General features: G+C 36.8%; 4 protein-coding genes across 6 annotated transcripts; 2 read left to right on the forward strand and 2 right to left on the reverse strand.

The window, feature by feature from the left end:
- The first annotated feature begins 3482 nt into the window (after nt 1-3482).
- LOC109161188 (cyclic dof factor 1-like) lies at nt 3483-6470 on the forward strand. 2 transcript variants are annotated; one of them, XM_019309552.1, is made up of 4 exons: nt 3483-3960; nt 4889-5574; nt 5608-6060; nt 6091-6470. In XM_019309552.1, the coding sequence occupies exons 1-3, from the start codon at nt 3802-3804 to the stop codon at nt 6026-6028; spliced, it is 1266 nt and encodes a 421-aa protein (XP_019165097.1). In that variant the 5' UTR covers nt 3483-3801; the 3' UTR covers nt 6029-6060; nt 6091-6470. The 2 variants fall into 2 exon arrangements, with proteins under 2 accessions (XP_019165097.1, XP_019165096.1); XM_019309551.1 differs by having other exon boundaries at nt 5608-6470.
- A 5770-nt stretch (nt 6471-12240) lies between these two features.
- Nucleotides 12241-14126, reverse strand: LOC109160753. Its single transcript, XM_019308991.1, has one exon. The coding sequence runs from the start codon at nt 13824-13826 to the stop codon at nt 12384-12386; it is 1443 nt and encodes a 480-aa protein (XP_019164536.1). The 5' UTR covers nt 13827-14126; the 3' UTR covers nt 12241-12383.
- A 1983-nt stretch (nt 14127-16109) lies between these two features.
- LOC109160784 lies at nt 16110-18143 on the forward strand. The gene is made up of 4 exons (XM_019309027.1): nt 16110-16364; nt 16482-16605; nt 17159-17287; nt 17759-18143. Exons 1-4 carry the CDS (start codon nt 16198-16200, stop codon nt 17849-17851), a joined length of 513 nt encoding a protein of 170 aa, XP_019164572.1. The 5' UTR covers nt 16110-16197; the 3' UTR covers nt 17852-18143.
- A 420-nt stretch (nt 18144-18563) lies between these two features.
- LOC109161099 (tRNA(adenine(34)) deaminase, chloroplastic) lies at nt 18564-23262 on the reverse strand. 2 transcript variants are annotated; one of them, XM_019309437.1, is made up of 5 exons: nt 21207-23262; nt 19915-21005; nt 19731-19818; nt 19163-19290; nt 18564-19010 (listed from the first exon to the last, which is right to left on the reverse strand). In XM_019309437.1, the coding sequence occupies exons 1-5, from the start codon at nt 23049-23051 to the stop codon at nt 18746-18748; spliced, it is 3417 nt and encodes a 1138-aa protein (XP_019164982.1). In that variant the 5' UTR covers nt 23052-23262; the 3' UTR covers nt 18564-18745. The 2 variants fall into 2 exon arrangements, with proteins under 2 accessions (XP_019164982.1, XP_019164981.1); XM_019309436.1 differs by having other exon boundaries at nt 19915-23262.
- Between the last annotated feature and the right edge of the window lie 511 nt (nt 23263-23773).

Consider the following 23773-nt stretch of genomic DNA (forward strand, 5'->3'; position numbering starts at 1 on the left):
TACATATATGTTAACATTGTGTGTTAGTAGTTTACAAATTATGAATTTTTAAGAGATAAATTATAAACATTTAGTATGTAAATTGTTAACATTTGGACCCAGGTCCACCTTGGAGTCCACAGAATAATTTGCGAGCATAAGGATTTGGGCTTGAATGCGTACAAGGCAAAAATTACAAATAAATAAATAAGCATGGAAAAATATTAAACATCTAGAGTCCGTTTAAAAATTTGGAAAATGTTTTTTGAAAAAATAATTTTTAAAAAAATGACTTATTTTCTAAAAAAATATTTTAATTTTTTAGTGTTGGGCTAAAGTTCAGTGCGAGTTGGGTTCTGATGAAGCGTTTGTACATTCTACAGTGTGTGGATCCTCAGCGAAATTGTCGAGCATGGTTGGGGGTTCGTGTTAAGTTGTTTGGTCCGCAGTGTGCATTGCGGGGTGGGATTTTGCCAGCTACAATGACAATGGGTCTTGGGAGCTGCTCTATAGAGTTGATAGTATTTCTTATTTGTGTTTTGTCATTGTTTTTATTTTTTCAACCCATTGAGCTCAATCGGGTGCACTTGACAGATGTGTTATTGATATTTCACTATAGGCAAAACGAAATACATGTCACCTACTCGGGACAAGTCTATTAAGTCTTTTATTTGGCAACGTTTTGATAATTTGGAGCATAACGTTGATTTATATAGACATTATGAATACTTTGGAAGTTTTTTAAGGAACTATGAAATCTCAACATACAAATGCACATAAATGAAACAACTGAACAACAATGAAACATTATACAAAATAAATAAATAAAGTGGTGCATCAACAACTTTTAATGTGCCCTGTAGGTGCTATACGTGCATGACACTTGTTGGGCACATCTAATTTTCTCACTCACCTAGCTACCAATTGCCATAAGATTATTTATTTATTTTTAAAATTTTGGTCAAATGTGCATATAAGATAGTATATTTAAATATATATTTTTCTCTAATCAATGTGTAATACGTACACTAGGACTTATATGACATCTTAATGTTCCCAAATGGTGGCGTCATGAGCTTGTCGCGATGTTTCTGTATTGTTGTGACTCATGAGATCTGTTGAGAAAGAAAGAAGGTGGCGTCATGACCAATTGCCATAAGATTATCAGGTGAAATTGCATACATTTGGAGTGTTCAGTGGCCTAATTGCACTTTTTTTTGTTCAGTGGCCTAATTGCATTTTCAGGTTACGTTCAGTGGCCAATTTGAACCTTATTCCAACTATAAATAGTAAATCCTAAGCAATAAAAGGTGAATCGTTAAACCAAACTTTAAAATGAAAAAAAAAAAAAAAAAAAAAAAACCCATATATATTCCGAAAAAGAAAAAAGAAACCATAAACTCTAAAAAATGACCATAAGTGTATTGCACTTTCACATTCGGTGCACTACATAGTATTGCTAAGTACATTGTAAAACTAAATCATAAATACTAAATTCTAAACTGTAAAAATGAACTTCTAAGCTAAAAATAAATAAATAAATAAATAAACCTAAAATAAAAATACTAAACCATAAACTTTAAAAGGTGAATCCTTTCCCTACACTTTTACATATTATGAGATATATTATGTAATATTGCTAAGTGCACTTTTAAAGTCCAATTACTTAAGAAAATGACACTATATTTTTTTTTTTCCTTTTCCTTGCTTTAAAGCTATTAAATTTTCTTAAATAGACAATTTTGATTAGTCTCTAGATTTTTTCTCCGTGCAAGTTCTCATTTAATCGGTACTCTCTCTCTCTCAAACTCCATAAATAAATTAAGAAAATTTATAAGTATTTTAATATTTTTCTCGTAGGCTCGTAGCATTTGGAGAATAAGATTCACATAGATGCAAAAAATAAATAAAATAAAAAATCCAATTTTAAAATCCCGCAGTCCCTTGAACCATATAATGGCTTTAAAAATATATATATAATGGCATATAACATTCGATGAATTATGCGATATAATTTGAGCCAAATACCCCTATTAATTTTCTAAGAATAAAATTATACGGATTTTATAGAGAGTTTTTGTAATGTTATTCATTAAAAAAAAAAAGAAAATACACGTGTTTTTGTTACATGTAATTTTTTTTCTAACTCAATTAATGGTAAAATATTTATCATTTTCCCTTTTTCCTGAAGAAGACATTAGAAATTTAGAATGAAAAAGGAATTTTAAAAATTTCCAAACTAAACAACGTATTTGTGGTACAAAATGCAAGTACATAGTTGCAGGTTGGAGTCAAGTTCAAAACAAGAAATTAGGCAAATTTAAGAATGCATATAGTAGGAGTATAATTGGGATATGCGCAATCTGCGGCTGAGGCTGGCTGATATGGACAAAAAAGGAATGAAAAAAAAAATATAAAAAAAAAGTACAAAAGCACTGCCTTCTTCCTTTTATTATTATTATTATTATTATTATTATTATTATTATTATTATTATTATTATTACTATATCTGTCTTATTTTATGTGTCTAGTTTGATTAACGAGGTTTAATTATAGTTATTTTTAATTCAATTTTTTTTTTTATAATATTAAGTTTAGTATTAGTATACAAAATTTATATATTTAGAAATTACACTAAAAGTATCATTAGACACAAAAATTAAATTAAAAAATAAGTAAAAAATATTAAAGAAAATAAACAAAAAAAAAATAGTTAGTTTGACTAATGGATAGTAAGTAGGACATATAAAATGGACAGAGAGTATTATTTATACTTAGGTGATCTTAGATTCGTTGGACTAATTTTAAATTCACGAACCCTTTCCCTAGAGTCACTATATGTATTCATGAATTGCACAATCAGTCTACCTATCAGACCTTAGTCTTCATGCGTGCACAAGAGATCCATTTGAACCCCACACTGCAACCTTTTGTCCTAACTAATGTTGTAAAAGGCGCTAGGCGAGCGCCACCTAATTTATATATATATATATATATATATATATATATATATATATAGTAGGATTTCAATGAGAACACTTGCTTAGGTGAGAACGTGAGAATCGTGTTTGCACACATTTAATTCGCGTTCGCACACGCTTAATCTAATCTAGACCATTAAAAAATATTAAATGAATGCACACGATTTGTTCTCACATTCTTACCTAAGCAAGTGTTCTCATATGATCTTTACTTACTGTGTACAAGGAGCCCCCTCACTTTGAGAGGTTACATTTGCTTATTGCGCACAAGAAGCTACCCTCACTTTAAAGGTTATTCCCACACTGCTACAGGTGAAACTCAATCCTGATCATTTTTCCAAACTACACCCCTATCTGGGCAGGGCTAATTTTTGCTATTATTGTTAACACAACTGGACTACTGTTTCTGGGGAATCAAAAGACCAGCAAAGCAAAAACCACCCCAATCCCCACAAAGAAAGATCTCCACTGCCACAAACAACTTGTGGCTCAAAATTCACCTCCCATGCTGACGTGGCCACCCACCCTGTATCGTGAACACCCCCCACCCCATCATCCCCTCGAGAGTTAAAACAAAATCCAACTCTTCATTTTCTGCTACATCTTCGTACTTGATCGCAAAAATCAACAAAAGAAAAATGAGCCGAACTCAAAACGACGACGAATCATATATGCCGCCGCAGAGTTGAACTGAAACTCCGTTTGAAAAAAGTGGAGAGAGAGAAAGAGAAAGAGAGAGAGAGCGTAGAAACCGAGAAAAAAAAAGCTGCTACAAAGAGAGACTTTTGGGTGTTGTTGTGTTTCGTGCGTTGGAAAAGGGAGAAAACGAAAAGTCGAAAACATGGGAGAGAATCAAAAGCAAACCAGAATGTCGGAAGTGAAAGACCCGGCGATCAAGCTCTTCGGGATGACGATCTCTCTGCCACCGCCGCCGCCGCCGCCGCAAGACGGCGACGCCGACGTTTCCATTTCTGTCTCGACACCTTCCCAAGACAACATGGTAGAATTCTTGAAAAACCATGCTTATATTTGGCACTACTTCTGTTTTGCTAGTTTTACGTAATGGAATATGAAAATATTGGGTTGTTTTTAGTATATATATATGATATGATATATAAAGCTCTGTTTCTATTTCTTCTGCATTCAAAAGAAAATATATTGGCTTGAATGAAGGCTTTTTGTGGTGTTTAAGGGAAACCCATTATCCAGAGTAGTATAGTGAGTAATGGGTTGATCATATTTCTGGAAATTGAGTCCAAAGTTTGCAACTTTGATTGAATTGTTCTGAACCATTTTGGATCTCCTAGAAATGAAATGAAGAATCACAGCTACAACCCTATGGTTGTTTCTTGAATTGAATCCAAGAAATTTCTGGAATTGAGTCCAAAGTTTGCAACTTTGATTGAATTGAATTGATTATACATGCCCCCATGTTTGGTATGCAAAATCTTAGCCTTAATGTCTTGTCTCTTTTATTGGGGTGACAAGAGAAACCTGCCGCCACTACCCAAAGCGCGTAAATCCTGTTTTGTGACCCTAGTCGGTAAAGGACCATAAGGAAGTAAATCAATCCAGATTGCCCATAGCTGACTGACTCAAACCACCATAAGGAAGTAAATCAACCCAGATTGCCCATAGCTGACTGACTCAAACCAGGAGACTAAGATTCGAACTCGTTACCTTGTGGTTATAAGTTTGTATCCTTAACCAATTTGGCTGGGATTATCCCGTCTTCTCTCTTTTATTAGTAGTTTGTGCTAAGAAAACCATGGGGGAATATACTTACATCAGTAACTTATGATAGGAAAATGTTTGCCTGGCTAGACTAGACTAGACAAATATGGATTGATATGTATGCTAGCTAAATGTACAGTTAATTGTTTTTGCAAGAAACTTGAGTTTAACCCTTATCATGAAATTATTATCAGAACACTTCAGGAGTAGAACTTACGGGCGATAAGCAGGAAGTTGAATCCACGGTTCTAATTGATGAAGAGTCGGTAGAAGCAGTAACCTCTTCGGTAATTAGTGAAGATCCCTCGAGGACACAGAGTCCAGATAAAGGAACAGGATCATCGAGAGATATCAAGAAGGATGACCCGAGTGAGTCGAATGAGTCTCAAGAAAAGACACTAAAAAAGCCCGATAAAATACTTCCATGTCCGCGTTGCAATAGCCTGGACACCAAGTTCTGCTACTACAATAACTACAACGTCAACCAGCCCCGCCATTTTTGCAAGAATTGTCAGCGGTATTGGACTGCCGGGGGAATAATGAGGAACGTTCCTGTTGGCTCGGGCCGACGAAAGAACAAGAGTTCTGCTACGAATTACCATCATATAATGGTTTCTGATTCCCTAAATGCAAATGGGGCTGTCCTTGCGTTTGGCTCGGATAACCTTGTTGAGAAACCGCAGAATTGCGGTCCGAATGGATACCGTGGATCGGAACAAGTCCCCGCTTGTTATGGCGGGAGGGATACCGTGAATGAACACTCTAATGGGCTAGAGAGGGGAGGTAATGGCGGTGTAGCCGAATCAATGTGGAAGAACTTTCATGGATTTCCACCTCAAGTACCGTGCTTTCCCGGCCCTCCTTGGCCTTGCTCGTGGAATGCAGCCCCGTGGAGGTCTCCAATCCCGGGAGCTCCCGCTCTTAATCCTTCTAGCTTTCCCGTGTCGTTTTACCCGGCTGCTGCTGCACCTTACTGGCGTTGTCCTTGGAACGTGGCGTGGATCTCCCCGTCATCTTCTTCCGATCTCTCAGCCCAATGCAGTAGCCCAACGTCTCAAACATTGGGGAAACATTCTCGAGAAGAGCCTCTGGGGACGAGTAGTGTCCTAATTCCTAAGGCTCTTCGAATTGATGACTCGAGCGAAGCAGCAAAGATCTCTATCTGGTCAACATTAGGAATCAAGAACGAAAAAACCGATTCACCGGGAGCAAGTCTCCTGAAGGCCTTCAGCTCAAAAGCCGACGAGAAAAACCACGTGGCCGATCATTCTTGGTTGATGAAAGCCAACCCTGCCGCTCTGTCTCGATCACTCAACTTCCACGAGAGCACATAAACCGCTGAACCATCACAACTACCTCGATCTGCAACAAAAGAACATATGGATTCGGATCGTTTAAGGTAATGCAGCTGCCAGTGAAGTCATTTCATCACCGAGAATCGAGTATATATGTTGAGTAACACTCGCTAAGGGGAAGAGCTCTTACTAATCCTTTCGGTTAGTGACTTTTTTGTTTGCGTTTTGGCAGCGGTATGTGGAATGCTGCTTCAATTTCGATACGAGTATATATAGTTTGTCAGTGTGTTTCATGTACATATATATACATATCTTTGACAGGCGACCAAATAGACACAGAAATAAGAGAGAATCTTGATTGCACTAAAGCAAAGAAAAGTTTTTGCAGTCTGTAAATGTAAATGTAGTATATCCTTGGCCTTGGTATCCTCTTTTTTGTATCTTTTACTGACTGAAAGTGGCATTTTAGATATTTCCATCTATAATTTGTTTCAATTTTCCTATGCTTCACTTTTTTCCTTGTCTTTTAAATCATTTGCAATTTTTCTTCTTGTGATCACTACTTAACATAACATTATTGCCTGGAATCATTTAATGAGATGTTTGGTAAATAACTGTTAACTGATTGAATTAGTGAGTTTGATTAATTAGTTGATAGCATAATTAGTTGATAGCATAAAAGCTGATTGAAAAAGCTGCTTTGAATAAGTAGTTACAAAAAAATTGACTGATAAGCTAACTATGTTACCAAACAGGGCCAATATCATTGTGCATTGTTTAACAAGCTTTCTTACACTATTTCTGCAAATGAAAGAATATGAGATTGCCCCGCGGGACTTAGTTTAATGGTTCAATGGTCACTTTGGAAATCTTGCTACGGCGGGAGGGTGGGGGTTAGGTGTGTGCAGAGTGTTCAAGTAGGGGTGGAAACTGAGGACTGGGTTGGGCGATCTGCCCCGCGGGACTTAGTTCAATGGTCACCTTGAAAATCTTGCTACAATCGGAGGGTGAGGGTTAGATGTGTGCAAAGTGTACAAGGGTGGAAACTGAGGACTGATTGGACGACTCACAATTTACCTCATCCAGCGCCTTTGGGCAGGGTTCGAGTTTTGGGAATTGGAGATTAGTCTAGCGTAAGCGGAAAATCTAATGTATTAAAAAAAAAAAAAAAAAAAAAGAGATCCAAAGAGTTTAGGACAAGGTACAAAAGTTTTGGTGGGCACAAATGGGAACATAGATAAAGGTGGAACCTTATTTTGAAAATTAAACCAGCTAAAGTTTGTTGTAGGCCATGCATGTGTAGATAAACTGGAATTTATGTCATCACAAAAGGCCAACCACCTTTCTCTTTCAGGGCCAAAAAGCTAAGGATATAAACTAGTGATGCCAAAAGGTTGAAACGTGAAGATATAATAATAAAGTTCTCCTTTTTCTTCTTTAGTTTTTGTCCACTTTTCAGAACCCCCAATCCTTTTCAGTCACTTGGAATCTGTCTCAGAGAAACTTATCTAATACTTCTCCATTTTATTATTGGTACTTAGCCTTATTGCATCAACTTATTTGTACTGATAAATATGAATTCCTTCATAATTTTGTACTAAGATGTGTGCAAATCTTGATATTTTGATCACTATTAATTGTTTGATTTAGTTCAAATATCAATATAAGTGTTTGGTTAATTAGCTTTTTGCAACTCCAAAATGCTAAAATTCAAAGAGCTACTCTACGCAACTTTTTCAATTAGCTTTTTTAGAAAAGAAATTATACCAAACAGCTATCAGCTAACAGCTAATTTACCAAACACTTTTCTACAACAGCTAATGTTATCAACTAGTCATACCTTCTAATTAACACAATCAACTAACACAGCTAACAATCATTTACTAAACAGGGCCAAAAGTCATAATAAAATCTATAGACCACTTGTCGCACCCTTAGAAGTGTCTATGACAATTCAACCAGGAAATTAGTCAACGGTGAAAGTATGGGTTACATCCAAAAAAAATAAAATAAAATACGAGTATTGTTGTATTGTATTTGATAGTGACGTAGAAAATGATTATATATAAATTGAAAATGATGAATGGATTTGTAATAATCCAAATAAATGTCGAGACTGAGAAAGTGAGAATCTAATGAGCATATATATGTGTTCCTGAGTGATCGGGCAGGGAGAGACATGAAGATATTTGACTGTTGCTATCTGCACTGGAAAGCCACATATTCCTTTTGGGCTCTGGCAAATAAGTTGTTATATGGAGCCATGGCATGTGATGAATTGAAGTGATAGAGAGCATCCCATTTTATCTTCTCTTGTATTTTTGCTCTCTTGTCCCCCCGCCCTTTTCTTATTGCACTTCTCTTTTCCAATAAAGAATATTGACCTAAAGAGTGAGAACTAATAAGGGTTATAAGAGCAAACACAATAGTCTAATTTTTTTGTGATTTTTTAGGTGTCAAATAGGAGTGAGAAGAGGGAGCGAAAAAAGGGAGAAAAAGAAAAAAAGAAAAAAAAAACTAACACGGAATTATTTAAAAAAATAAAAAAAAATAAAACTAAGCAAGTAACATGCTAGCGGGCACGTGCAGTGCCCGGCTGGGTGGCTACATCTTCAGAACGCCAGAGACAGTGCCCGGCTGGGTGGCTACATCTTCAGAACGCCAGAGACCCCAAAAGCTTTGTTTTCATTTCTGAAAATGTGGACCCTACAAAAGTGCTTCACTTGCAGGAGGAAAAACATTTTAAAAAAAAAAATCATCTTCCATCCGTTTTCAATTTTAACCTTTGATTTTTTTTATCTACAAAAACTCCAAAAAAAAAAAAAAAAAAAAAAAAAAAAACCAGAGATGTGGTTGATCTGATTTCTAGTTACAACAAGTTAATTATATGATGTCATTTCAAGTGGAATACATTTTGTCTCAAAAATTCAACTATTTGTAATTGTTGAGGTGCAAATTAAAGGGGTACATATCAGATGAAAAGAAACGTCCATGTAAAAAAATGGGATGAGGTATGAACCGTTAATTTGTCCATATCAATGGCTCTAAATAAAAAAAGAGAATTTTTCAAACTTTGTAAGTTTGTAGTATAAGTCTATGCACTTGTATTATAAAACTTATTATGCACTTCGTAATATAAATCTATGCACTTAGTAGTATGTACTTATGCACTTTCAAAATCAGTTTAGAAAAAATGTGGTGACATTTTTATAAATATCTCTAACTTTGAAGTACACAGATTTATACTACATTGTGTGGACCACGATCCACGCAATAACTATTATAGTCTAGTAGTACGAGTAATATTTAAGTGATTTATATTGGGCAAATTATGTTGTGGAACCGTGTCCACTTTACAAGTGTGCACAGTTCCAAAATTGTCATAATTATGAATATAGAGTTCAAAAATCATGAATATAGAGTTCTCTAATTATGAACATAGAGTTATGTAATTATGAATATAGAGTTCAATAATTGTGAATATGAAGTTCAAAAATTGTGAACATAGAGTTTTATAATTATGAACATAGAGTTCTGTAATTGTGAATATAAAGTTCAATAATTATGAATATAAAGTTCAGTAATTATGAACATAAATGGATACAGTTCGACATAACAATTGTTTATCTTGGTTCTAGGCCGTTGTGAGATTGAATCCATTTTTTGTATAGTTACTAGAATTGGGCCATTGAAAGTCTAGTGTGGTTCATGAGATATACTGGGCTCAGCCTAATTCTTTAAGACTGACCCATTTATCTAATGCTAACTTATTAGGCAAATTATGCTGTGCATCCGTATGCATCAAGCATGGTGCATACGGATGCAAAAACGACGTCGTTTTTATAAAAAGCGCGTCTCCCCTTAAAAACAAAAAAAAGGTTCGAAACTATAATTTCATAATCGATGAACTATAATTCCATAATCGATGAACTATAATTCCATAATCGATGAACTATAATTCCATAATTGATGAACTATAATTCCATAATCTAATCTATGAACTAAAATTTTCAGAATGAATGAACTAAAATTCCAGAATCTATGAACTAAAATTTCAGAATCGATGAACTATAATTCCAGAATCGATGAACTATAGTTCCATAATCGATGAACTATAATTCCATAATCCATGAACTAAAATTTCATAATGAATGAACAAAATAATGTTGTTACTAGGAATCGAACCTGAATTTTTTTTTTTAAAGGGAGACGCGCGTTTTTAATAAAACGACGTCGTTTTTGCATCTGTATGCACCATGCATGGTGCACACAGATGCACAGCATAACTATTCAACTTATTAGGGGAAACAACGATGACAAATTATTGTGTCGACTATGGTCTATATAATATTGTATGGAACATAATAAAAATAAATTTTTAATATACTAAATGATTATTATTTGTGTATTGAATGTACATTATACAAAATAATGTACATTCAATACTTAAATAATATACTTTTTCTGAATATAGCGTACATTATTAATATACTAAAAGTACATTATTTTTGTACTAAATGTACATTATTTTATAACATACAAAATATGGTTCACATAATAATATTTGAACAAGGATAGTGAAACTACCTTAAAAAAAAGGATATTGAAACTGGAGAGTTCTTTTTAAATAATAAGTATTTCTTTTGGATATTTATTTATAAATTAAGGTCAAAATTACAATAAAAGATAATCTCCACCACCATTACATATGTCCAATTCAATTAAGGGTGTGTTTGGAAAGCAGAAAAATAACTTATGGAAACTGAGTCATTTTCTATAAAATATTTTTCTTTCTAATATTTGGTTACATTCCAAAAAACTGTTTTGGTGTGTTTGGTTAATTTTTTGAAAATGAGCATAATTGTTTTTAATTTTAAACATACAATGTGGTGGTGGTGGTGGTAGCGGTGAAGATGGGTGAATGGATGCTCGACTATTGCAAACGGACAATGACTTTCAAAAAATAGAAGGGGAAGTCATTTTCTAAAAAAATCTCTCTATTTTCCATTGACTTCCATTTTTCCCATCTAGCCAAACACCGAAAACCTAAAATTTGCGATGAAAAGTGACTTTTTCAATCAGCTTTTTGAGAAGTCATTTTGTATATAGTCAGCTAACAGTTGTTTTACCAAACATTTTTCTATAATCAGTTAGAGCATCTCCAATGTGCACCAAATATCAACGCCAAAACCCCATCCCACCAAATTACTCTCTCCAATGTATCCCTGCATCGCGCCAAAACGCCAAATAAAATGGCGATAATGAACAGTGCAGCGCCATATTTGGCGCTGCACTGTTCATCCGCGGCAAATTGAATATAGGGAAGAAAATTACCCTTTTGCCCTTACTTCTTTTTATAATTCCAAATATATCCTTTATTTGTTTTATATGTAATTTTTTATTTTGTTAAATACTTATATTTAAAGTTTGTATTATTAAATAAAAATTATACCATTTTAAAGATCTCATTAATACGATCGAAACAAGGCTAATATTGAATATATATTAATTAAAATTTCAAATACATCAAACATAACTAGAACATAATAAAAGTTAAAATACATACGCGATACATCAAACATGACTAGAACATAATACAAATTAAAATACATACGACACAATATTAATATTAGAAAATACAAATACAATTTAAAAAAATATATATTTCAAGAATTTCTTGCTCGGCATAGACAAATTAAAGATAAAGAAGCTCATTATGCACTCCGTAATGCATTGATTGAGCATTTGTGGGAACGATATAGTAATTCCGATAATTAAATGTACTAGATGTTGTATGCTATATTATTATTGGAATAAATTCAATTTTCAAAAATATTGTTAAATTTGATTTTTTTAAAATAATTAATCTTATAAAAAATTAATATTAATAAAAATTATTGTTTACATCATAAGTTATAATTTATATTAAACTAATTAAGTTCGAACTAATAATTGAGAAATTAAATTATTTTAGTGTAAAAATTTGGTGTTTTGGTATAAATGGGTTGGAGATGAATAAAATTTGGTGTGAGAATATGCTGGTATAAATTCCTTCTGATGTGACATTTGCTGGAAAAATTTGGTGTTTTGGAGATAGAGGGGTTAGAGATACTCTTAATGCTTATCAACTAGACAAACTTACTAACTCAATCAGCTAACCGCCATTTACTAAACACCCCAATATAACTATCACTTTACTCCTTAATTGTGTCGACTTGATGTACACAGAAATTAGTCTAAATATGATAGGGCTTAAAAGAAAACAAACATTGAATTAAAGTAACCGCAAGCAATAAAAAAGAAAAAAAAATAGAGGTAGGAACATATGAATCACAAATGGAACTTTTGTCTCAAATACTATCTACAGAACTAGTGAATTAAACCTGTATCTACGTCACAAATGGAACCCCGTCCATCTTTGAAAGCTTTGAAAATCAGCACCATCAGAAACTGCCAACCCAATCCCAGTCCTTCCACCTCTCCCAACTCCTCTGTAATAAAGCCTCCATTGCCAATCTTCACCTCCATTATCCATCTCAACTAGGCAAGGTGAACCCACCCCTTCACTATCCCAACACCCATCTTCTTCCCCACACTTCTCCAACACAGGCCTGCTGTTATTCACCCTCCTCCACCCCTTCAACCCATCCAATGAAACCGCCATTCCAATGCTCCTCCTCCCATCCACCCCAACCCCTTCATAGCTCATAACATACCCCCCACCCCTCTTGTTTCTCACCACATTAGCCTTCATTACTCCCTTCTCATCAAACGCCCCCGGCCCGCCCCCCTCTAGGATCTTCCCTAGTTTCACCCATTTTATCCCATCTCTTGACCTTGCTATTCCAATTGCGAAGCAATTGGCTTTGGTGTCGAATGAATGGTAGTACATTCGGAGATCGCCGTTGCCATGAAACAGAACATTGGGTGAGGATATGAATAGGGAATCCCAGTCGTGTTTTTGGCCGGAGTCGAATAGAGCGCCGGAATGATGGTCGCCTTCGATTCTTGCCCAGTGTCTCCCGTCTTGGCTCATTGCTAAGCCTGGGAGTGACTTGAAAATGGTGGAGGATTGGGAGGAATTGGAGCAAGCCCTTTCTGGGTTTTGTAATTGGAAACCCGGGGAGAAATTTTCTGGGAGTTTCAGTTCTTCGGCGCTGAAACCGGTGTAGTAGAGCCAGTAAACGGCGGCGGTGTTTGCCCGGAGTTTGGCGCTGGACATGATGGAAACCTCGCCGGGGATAACGCTTTGGGTATCGAATCCCCACCAATCTTGGCTGGGATTCATCACCAATCCCACATCCCCGCTTGATTCCACGCCCCCAACGCCTCGCTCCCAGTGAATCCCATTGCTCGAAACCGCTAATCCGATCGCGTCCGATTCCGGGTTCTTGCCGGACCTGCCGTGGTACCACAGGTGCCACCGCTCTTCCTCGTCGCCCAAATATCTCTTCACCACCGGTGACCCAATCTCCAAATTATCCCACGAATCCCCACACCCCAAATCCAAAACCAATCCCCTCAATATCGAAGATGAAGAAGAAGAAGAAGAAACTGCTTGATCGGGAATGGGTTTTGCGTCTTCCCCTTCAATCCTTGAACCGATGAGCTCAACGGATAAATCCTCCCCGTTCGTTGTGTGTGGCTTCGCGGAGCAGTGGGTTAGAAATGGCGACTTCTTTGAGTTCTTTCTCAAAACCAGCAGTTTTTGCTTGGGTTTTGGGGGTGATAAGGCAGGAGATTTCTGCAGGGGAGGGAGTAAAAGGGTGTTCACAATCTTGATAGTAGATAAGGGTGCTAGAGTTGCAGAATCCATGGCGGGGCTGGGGAAACTCATCGAAGTAGTGAAATCTTGAAGAAATCAAAATGGAAGACTAGTTATGAAATCCCAAAACCAATCAAGCTTTGCCACATGTGAGAGAGAGATGGGTGAAGATTTGGTAGTGCTGATCTGTGAGGGTGAGTGGAAACTGGAAAATGTGGTATATAATGGAGAGAGAAATTTCACTGAACAGGATAAAGTGGAAAGAATTAGATCTGGGACTGGGAAAAAGTAAAGAATAAAGTGAAAAAATAAATAAAAGCAATGATCTTTGGAAATTGGACTGAGGCAGAAGCAAAGGGATTCTGCCTATGCTCAAGCAAGGTAGCAATATAATTGGAAAGAGTTCTACTATTGGATTCCAAATTCTACCCTATTAATTATACTTCCTGATGTGATAAGGATATGACATTTTCATCTTATAAAGAATTATCTACATTCAAGACTTATGAAGTAAAAGTTGATAATAGAATTTGGGAGTATTATAGAACTTATTTAAGAGCTTATAACTACTTTAAGCTATTAATAAGCTATAAGTTCTGGTTTGTAATGTTCTCAAAATAAGTTAGTAGCTTAAAATAAAAGTTTATTTTGAAACACTACCATAGGCTCTATTTGACCGAGCTTATTTAGAAGTTTATAGCTTATTTTAAACTACTAATAAGCTATAAGCTGTGTTTGGCAATGGTCCTAGTATTATTGTTGCACGACAATTTTTAGTCTTCTATCAACAAAATCGTTGAAATATTTTTAAATATAAAGAAATTTCAATCTTTTTTATACAAAGTAGGCTGAACCGCTATATATATATATATATATATATATATATATATATATATATATATATATATATATATATATATATATATGAAAACAAACATAATTGAAGACTAAAATATTATTGTATTTAACGATATTTAAATTGTTTTGTTGATAAATGACAAAAAATGTCACGTCACGATAAATAGGGTTTTGGAGTTATACACGTATACGAGAAGGGTTTGTGAAGTGTCCCCTTCGCATTGTAGGGCCTGCAGCAGTGCGATTTGGCCGCTTTGGAGGACGCCTCGACCTCCTTCCTCCATTCTGGTTCAAATTTTGCGCCTTCGGAAGAATTCCGATGCTTTTTCCATCAGAACTCAACTTCTTTGGACGACCACGGCCCCTCCTAGCTGGAACAGGAACAACGTTAGCCACAGCGGCGGGAGAAACAGGAATCGCGGGCCCACCATCTAATCCAATCGAAACAAACATGAATTCTGCTCCAACGTCAGAAATCAGAATAACCTTAAAAAAAAACGTTTGCGCTGGTTAGGCGGGTTAGACGCCACCTAGACCGCCTAAGCGACCACGGAAGAGGCCGATTCCGGTATTTCTCGACGCGATTGGGCACCGCCTAGGTGCTGATTAAGTATATGTATGTATTTTAAACATATTTCTAAATTGTTATGAATACACAGTTATGATCCATTTGAAATACATAAAAATATATATATATTAATGGTATTGAAATAAAATAACAATTAGAAAGAAAAAAAAACAATTTTTCAACTAAAACCGATTTATATTACTAATTCCATAATCTAACATTCCTAGTAATTTAATACAAGTATTTTCTAAGATAAGCTAACATTTCCTTAACCAACTCACAGCATGTTTGGTTCACATAATGAATTTTGAGGTAATAGGAATGCTATTCCATATGAAATGGAATAGGCCAGGAATAAAATATGAATTCTATTCTATTGTTTGGTTCGCGGAAGGAATAGACTTTATGAATTATATTACAATGTTTGGTTGGTTTAAGGAATAGAATGAAATATGTTTCAAAAGACATAAATACCCTTATAAAAATATGTGGTGGTGTTGGTGTTGGTGGTGGCGGCGGTGGCGGTGGCGACGGCGGTGGTGGTTGTGGTGGTGGCGATGGTTGTGGCGACGGTGGTGGCGACGACGGTGGTAGCAGTGCCGGCAATGGTTGTGGTGGCAGTGGCCATGGTGGTGGTGGTGGAGACGGCGGCAGTGGTGACGGTGATAGGGTATTTTCGGTATTATAGTACTAAACCTATTCCCAAATATTTGGGAATAGCTAATACCAGGGGATCCCTTAGGAATGACTATTCCCCCTGCAAAGAGAATAGCTCATTCCCGGAAACGTTATTACCTTGAACAAAATGACAAATCAAACAATGAAATAGGTCTATACTCGAGAACGGTATTCCATTCCCGACCTATTCCATGAATCAAACGCGCCATCAGTGTATATTATATTATACAAAATTTATTGGGATGTGAACAGCTAAATCAAAATTTATTGGATGTAATTTGCTACTATGTATTTTTTACAGTTCTCAGCTACACGTCGTCTCTGCAACATTCAATCGCCATGGCTGCAAGCGTTTGGGGAAGCAGAATCAGCTCCTTTCATAATCCCAAGCCTCTCAATTCCTCCTCCGCATCAACCAATTTCAAAACCCATTTAACCATTTCCTCCCTTCCATGCCATCACTTCTTCAGACCCAATAACAATTCTAAACCCCTCAAATCCACAAGGTTAGCCCCCACCCCCAACATTTATCCTTATACACTCCATTATTGAGACTACACAAGATTTAATTTGTATGTATCGATGTGTATGTGATTGACTGATTGTTTAGCTCTGCCTTACAGGATGGGGATTTCTTACCAAAAATGGGAGCCAAAAAAGAAGCCGTTTCGGATGCCAATAGTGTCTTGTTTAGTAGAAGATACTCCTGAAAATTTCCCGGAATCAGGCTCAAATGATTCTTCCGCGGTACGTGATTCTAATGCTTTTGCCATTCTATGCTTGCCCTCTAGTCTGTTGGGATTATGGAAGGGCTTTTGTTTTGTGTTCTTAATCTTTGTTCTTTACCCGTTAATTCAAATTTAGCTAGTTTATTATCCATTGATTTGTATTTGTCGAATTATGATGTCAATACTGGCAATTTTGTGGTTTAAAGTTAATTGGAAATATTAAGAAATGCATTGTTAGGTTAGAATTCAGAATTGGTAGTCACAAGAGAAGAATTCACAAGGGAAAAAAATGCATTTTTAGTCTTTCAATTGTTCTTTGCTTAGTTGTTTTAGTCTTACTCTTTAACTTTTTATTGCTTCAAAAGAGTTCTGTTTTAACCAGGATGAACAAAACTATTAAACTCTATTAAAATTTTACTTAGTAACATCAGCACTGTGTAAATCAATTCAATATTCAATCTATATCATAACTATGCTGTGAAGTTATTATTATTATTATTATTTTTTTTGAAAGGATGCTGTGAACTTATTATTTATGAATATCTACAAGATAACTAGATGCCCAATTGCAGGAAGTGGTTTTTGACTTGAAGCTCCCGAGGAGAAGTTTGTTAGCAACTTTCACATGCAATGCATGTGGTGTGCGATCTCAAAGGTTCATAAACAGATTAGCTTATGAAAGAGGACTTGTCTATGTGCAGGTACTTAATTACAAGTTTATCATGGTCACATATCTGTCTTGTATATCTTGATCCATCTTCTTCAAGTCCATGTTCATGCCTTTTTCTTTCAAATGCTTTTGTATGGAGGATTATTGTGTCAGCATATACCTATTGTTTTCGTTTTGTTATGGTGCAATGCCAATGGCATTAATATTCTTTTGATTATTTAAGGATGTGTCTGGAAACCAGGAAAATGACTTCTGGAATATGTTTTATGGAAAATGAGTCATTTTCCAGAAAACATTTTCATTTCTCGTGTTTGGTTGCATTACAGAAAACTGTCTTTGTGTGTTTGGTTTTTCTGGAAAATAAGCAGAATTGTATAATTTAAATTTTAATTGTTGTTAACTAAAAAATATTTGAATCTTATTTTTTTTTTCTTATTATGCATTCTTTGCAAGTGTGCTGTCCATTTTTGTTGGAACTAATTGGAAATGCATACTTTTACAGTGTTCAGGGTGCTCTAAGTATCACAAATTGGTAGACAATCTTGGACTTGTAGTTGAGTACAACTTGGGAGATGAATATGGTGAGGATTCATAGGCAAATCAAGCTTGAAGGGATTTACTGAATTGATTACAGATCAAAAGCCATTGTATGTACAGATCAAATATATCTACAAGGAGTTTGTTTATTATATCTATCTGTTGTGATAAAAATCTTCCACTTAAGAAACAATGATTTATCCCCTTATTATTGTTTTGTTTAAGCATGCATGTAAATGTCCAACCTTATCAAAAATTTTGTATTGATAAGGCTAGATATAGCCTGTACACAGTGAAACAGTTGACAATTAGACATACCAAAGAGCTCACCAAATTCAGTGTTTGATGTATGAACAACTTTAGTTTCTTACTTTCTTTGATGCAGCACTTAAATGTAATACTTACACTTAAGTTCCTGTGCGGCTGTACAGTCATTAACTATTAGGTATGCATAAATGCACCATTAGGTGCAGTGTTGCAAAAATCGGGCCTAGGTGCCAATTAATCGGCGCCTAGGCGCTAAGCGGTCGGCCACCTAGGTGCTCTAGGCGCCCGCCTAGGCGCTTTAGGCGGTCCCCAGGTGCCTAGAGGGCGCCTAGCGATTTTTTCATCCTTGATTAGGTGTGGTGCATTTCATTGTGCTGCATTTCTGAATATTGTGTGGTGCATTTATACATACCTGATGCCTGATGGTGAATTCGTACCGGCCGCACGGAAAGTATTGTCCGCATTTGAACCAGTATATATATATGAAGCACAACTTTTATTATAAAAAAAAAAAACTAAAATCACTTGGATTGATTTGTACCATTCTATTACAACATCATCAGTGAGCCAAAGTTGAAATGAATCATATGATGCACACAAAGTCCTTGAAACATTGGCACCAGTGACATCAAATAAAATAGCCAACTAGGTTCCATCAGAGATTACAAACAGCATGGAGTTCTGATTACAAACAGAACATAAGATGGAAGGCATCATGCATCTTAGCGAGCAATTTGTTTGGATGTCTTGAAAGGGGAAGGCGAGATGGCGGAGACTCTGACTTCTTTTCCTTCTTTCTACGAAGTTGGAAGAATTGCTGCATCGCATCTGCACACTCTAAGGCCAATACTCCTCGTCTAATACTCATGTTCGGGTGGAACGGATGAACTGGAGCAGGCGGTTTATCTGTTGATTGCTGACCGTCTCCTCCATCTCCATCCGGGAAAAGCCTGAGAATTGTAGATTATTGTGTCAAAATATAGTCCCGTCATACCATTCATTCGTTTTCTGTTTTGCTCGGAGAATTTTAGTTGTCATTTCGCAAAGATAAACTTAACCAAGATGCCCAAAGTAACCCGTTTTAGAAATTTGATTTGCATACCTAATCCAGCTGCCATCAGCACCGAGAAGCTTATTGGGAGCGCCCCAAACAACAGTATCAATCCTAGCTTGGAGTATCGCTCCAGCACACATTGGACATGGTTCGAGTGTAATATAAAGCGTGGTGTCCTACAAAAATAATTATTATTTTTTTAAAATAAACAAAATAAAAATGGATGTCAGAATAAGAGAATAGAACTCAATAGAATAATCAATTTTGAGATTCGAATATTAAACAGATACGAATACGAATATTCGAATATATATATATATTTTTGAATGCTACTGACTCTATTACAATGTAGTATCTGTTCATAACTACTTTCTCAACCTACTGAAGCACAAAGAGCCAATAACGCCTCCACTGAGGCTCGAACTCACAACCTCCCATATGGGAATCCAACCCGGGTGTCATCTGTGCACAAGGTGCTTGGCGAATATTCGAATATATAGTTGAATTCGAATCGAATAATGAGATATTTGACTCGATTCGATTCCTTTACACCCCTAGTTTTAGGGAGACTGAACAAAATATTCACTGTTAAAACAACTAACATGTGGAAAATTACCGAAAGTCTCCAAGACCGAAGGACATTAGAAGCCTCCCGAATGCAAATCATTTCTGCATGGGCAGTGGAATCACGCAATTCTTCTACTCTGAAATATGGATCATGACAGAATGACAGATAAATAGTAGCACATGAAGCAAATAGATGATTCAGAAAAACATTTATATTTACAGCCAAAACTTACAGGTTGCATCCCCGAGCAATTATCTTTCCACCCTGCACGAGCACTGCCCCAACAGGAACCTCCCAATTGCTGGCAGCTTTTTGAGCTTCCCGGAGTGCCTCCCTCATAAACATTTCATCAACTTTCCGCTGCTCAGTTTCAGTCCTATATGCTTCTTCCCATTCATCAAATCTATCTCTTATCATTTGATTGGCCCTCTGAAATTTCCTTTGCCTCACTTCCCCATCTTTAACCTCGGGAATGGATATTTCAGTTGAAGCTGAAGGAACTACTTGCTCGGTACTACTGCTAGATGCTGCAGCTTGTTCAGCCCTTGTAGTCTTTTGCAAAGTTTCTTCGTTTGATGCCAAAGAAATACTTGAAGATGGCAAAATGGAAGATGAAGCGTCCTCCCATTCAGGCTTTATTTGGTCCGTTGATAAGTTTGACACTTCTTCTCCCTGGCTTTGAATTTGAACCTTTTCTTGTTTATGCTGTTCGGAGGAAGATTTTTGTAGCAAACGCTTTTCCTTCTTTACACTCTCGCTGTCACTGCCCTCAGGTACGTGACCTGAAATCTGGGCCTCATTAGAATGATGCGATGAACTTGTTCCACCGGATCCTGAAGTTGAAGCATGCTTACCAGAACGTGAAATCCATCGCATTCGTACTATATCTGCGATAATATGCCACATGGACTGGCCAGTTCTCTTGATCTCAGCACTCCCAACTGTTTCTGTGTCATCCTTTAATTCTGTTCCTGGTGTTTCTTGAATAGAGGGTGCTGATTCTTGAATTGATGGTTGAGTTTGAGTTACCCACATTTCATCTGAGGGGCCTGCAGCCCTGGAGCCTAAAGAACTTGTAGAATCTTGCTCTTTCGATTGAGATTCTTGCTCACCCTCATATACCAACTTTGTCTCAGAGGATCTTTTCTCGATTTCAGAACTGGAGACTTCATGCCTTACTTTCTCAACAAATTCACCAACATATTCTGCAGAGTACTTCTGCAATCGATTGGCTGAACCAAGTCCATCTTCTGGAGAAACGAATTCTAAACGTTTCTCACTAGTCTCACCCCTTTTGACCTCACCATATGTTTCTCGGGAATGCTCCATTGGTTTCTCACTAGAACCACTTTGTGCACTTGAAGGAGAGAAAAACCTTTGTGCTGCAAACCCACTCATTGATTCAACGGTCGAAGAACTTGATAACGATTGAGAAGATGAATGGGCCTGTGATATTCTTTTATTCGTCTCATTTTCATTAACAATGTTGACATCATTTTGACAAGCCACCGACACATCCCTTGCATCCATTAAAGCTGTCGTTTGTTCAGACCCCTTCAAAAGTTCCGTACTTTTAGTACGTTCTACATTTGTTTGGGAAGATTCCCCTCTGGATTCTAGAGATGACTTGAGAGAGTAGGTCTTATATTCTTCTTGATTTGTCAATCTTGTCTTCGATTTCCTCTCCGAAATGTAAGTACTTAGTATATGTTCATCTCTAGCTTGGTTGTGTTTCTCATCCGTGATATATGTAGAACTCCGACCTCTAGATGAAGAAACTTCACCGCTTGTTCTTCTAACGCTAGACTCTATTTCTCCGGTGAATGCCCCTCTAACATCAACTTCTTGAATTTGTGATTTACTAATTTCTTGAGAATGCTTCCCAGATTCATCTTCCCTTCGAACAATATCAGTTTTACGATTTTCATCTCGAGCTTCCTCCATTCGAGTCATGGTTTCAGTGGGATCACGGTTTGCTGGCATTTCTAGAAATTGCTTATGCTTCATTCTGGTCTCGGACTGATCAAAATCCACAGTCGAGGTTAATTTCTGTTTCCTATCATCATATGCCTTGGAGGAACTAAGTTCCTTCCCGTAGTTACTTTCATGAACGCCCGAAATCCTTGATTGTTTCCGGGATGATTCCTTCCTATCTTCAATTGATATGTCAGTAAGCCTCTTCTCGGATTTCTTTCTCCAGCTACCGTCTATGTCAGCTGAGGCTACATATGATCCCGCTAAAGTATCTTCCTTACTCGAGATCATTCCCTGTTCTTGGGAACAATCCGAAACTCGTTCCCCCACTTCCCCATAACGAGTAAATTCTTCACTCCTTGAATGCTTTCCATTCTTGTTTGACAATTCACCTTGAATTTGCATCTCGTTATCACTGTCTAGTTCACCTGTTGAAGAAAGCGAGTAGTATGAAGAACAGCTAGACCCCTCTTTTCTCACTTTTTGCCGGTGATCCTCTCTTCTTGACAAATCTTCCCCCCTCTCTTCTTCTCTCCTCTCCCTTTCAATGTTACTCTTTCTTGAAAAATATTCCCTCTCGTCCCTCACAACACTCGCCTCTTGATTCTCACCGCTCAACAAAGCCTCGTTGTTATCTTCTCCCCTCACCCTTTGTTTCACCAAACTTCGCCCCACAACCTCACGAGCATTTCTCCGTGACTTCTCTCCCCTCGGTAAAGCATCTTTCTCTTTTTCTCTCCTATGCTCGTTTTTTATCTTGTCTTCCTTCATCGACACACACACCATTGACTCAACCTCAGACGACTTTTTATCATCACCAAATTTCCCACCCTTCTTCTTATCAATGGAATTATTCTCTTTAATCTCCACAACCCTTTTCTCCCAAGACCTTCCCTTTCTCCCCCTAAAATCCACACACTCCTCGTCCAAATCCTCGCAAAGCAAACTGAGCAAAACCTCAGCCTCGTCGACATCACAAAGACTAGGCATTTCACTCTCCTCCTGAAAACCCATACACCCATATCTCTCTCTTCTTCTACACACACTTCTCTTGTTCAAGGAGCAAGATTTCTCATAATAAAGTTTTCTTTCAATGCCAAAACCCGGGAAACTCGCATTGCACCTATCTAAACTCCTCAAGATCATTTTTTTACAAGGGGACCACTGAATCAAAGTGGATTGCCTCAAACCACAGGCATAGCTAGGGCCAAGTGGCACTCTATGCATTGAATTTGCAGAAGAAGAACAACAACAATAACAGCAGCATGATTGTGAATTGCATAATGGGTATTTGCTAAACCTATTTTTGGTACAGTAAGCATAACCATTGAATGAAAAGGAAGCACCCCCATCGCATTTTAGCGAGAGAGTTGAGCTTACACAAGTGTTGTACATGGCGGCGCTATTCAGTACAAAGAGAGAATTGGAATATAGAGTTAGAGAGAGATACCTTGAGGAGAGAAATGGGGTTTCAAGAATTCGTTGATTTGGAGAAACTGAAGCTATGGTGGCGTCCAAACTCCAAAGAGATCCTGAGTTGGATCAGATTGATCGGTTGAGGGACAAACAAACAAAGAAACAAGCACACAGGAAATGATGGCATCACTGAGTCAACTCGGAATCTTTTACTTTATTTATTCGCTTATTTGTCCGGAAATAATTTATTTTCCCAGCTTGTTTAATAACTTTTTTTTTTTTTTTTTTTAAAAAGACACGGGGTGTCATAGTGGCATGAGCACATCCTAACTATATAAGACACCTTTAAATTATACAATATTTACGTTAATTCTCGTGTGCGTCGAACCAATTCAATTAAGAGGTAAACATGTTAAGTTTTCATATGAAAGGAGATTTTTTTTTTTTTTTTTTTGAAAAGAAGAACTCAGTTCATTAAATCATGTTCTAAAATCGGGACCAAAAAATCTGGTGGCTCATCTAACCACTCAGCCGAACTTGACATAGAAACGGCTTCCCGTGCAACAGCAAGGGCCGCGCAATTCGCAGATCGCCGAACATAAGCAAAACTAACCCCATGCAAAAAAGTGGCTATATGTTTTACATCGTCTACTAACAATCCAAAAGCAGAAAAAAAAGACTCAGATCGTATGGCATGAATA

The sequence above is a fragment of the Ipomoea nil genome, unplaced genomic scaffold (assembly GCF_001879475.1).
Source record: "Ipomoea nil cultivar Tokyo-kokei standard unplaced genomic scaffold, Asagao_1.1 scaffold2921, whole genome shotgun sequence".
NCBI lineage: Eukaryota > Viridiplantae > Streptophyta > Magnoliopsida > Solanales > Convolvulaceae > Ipomoea > Ipomoea nil.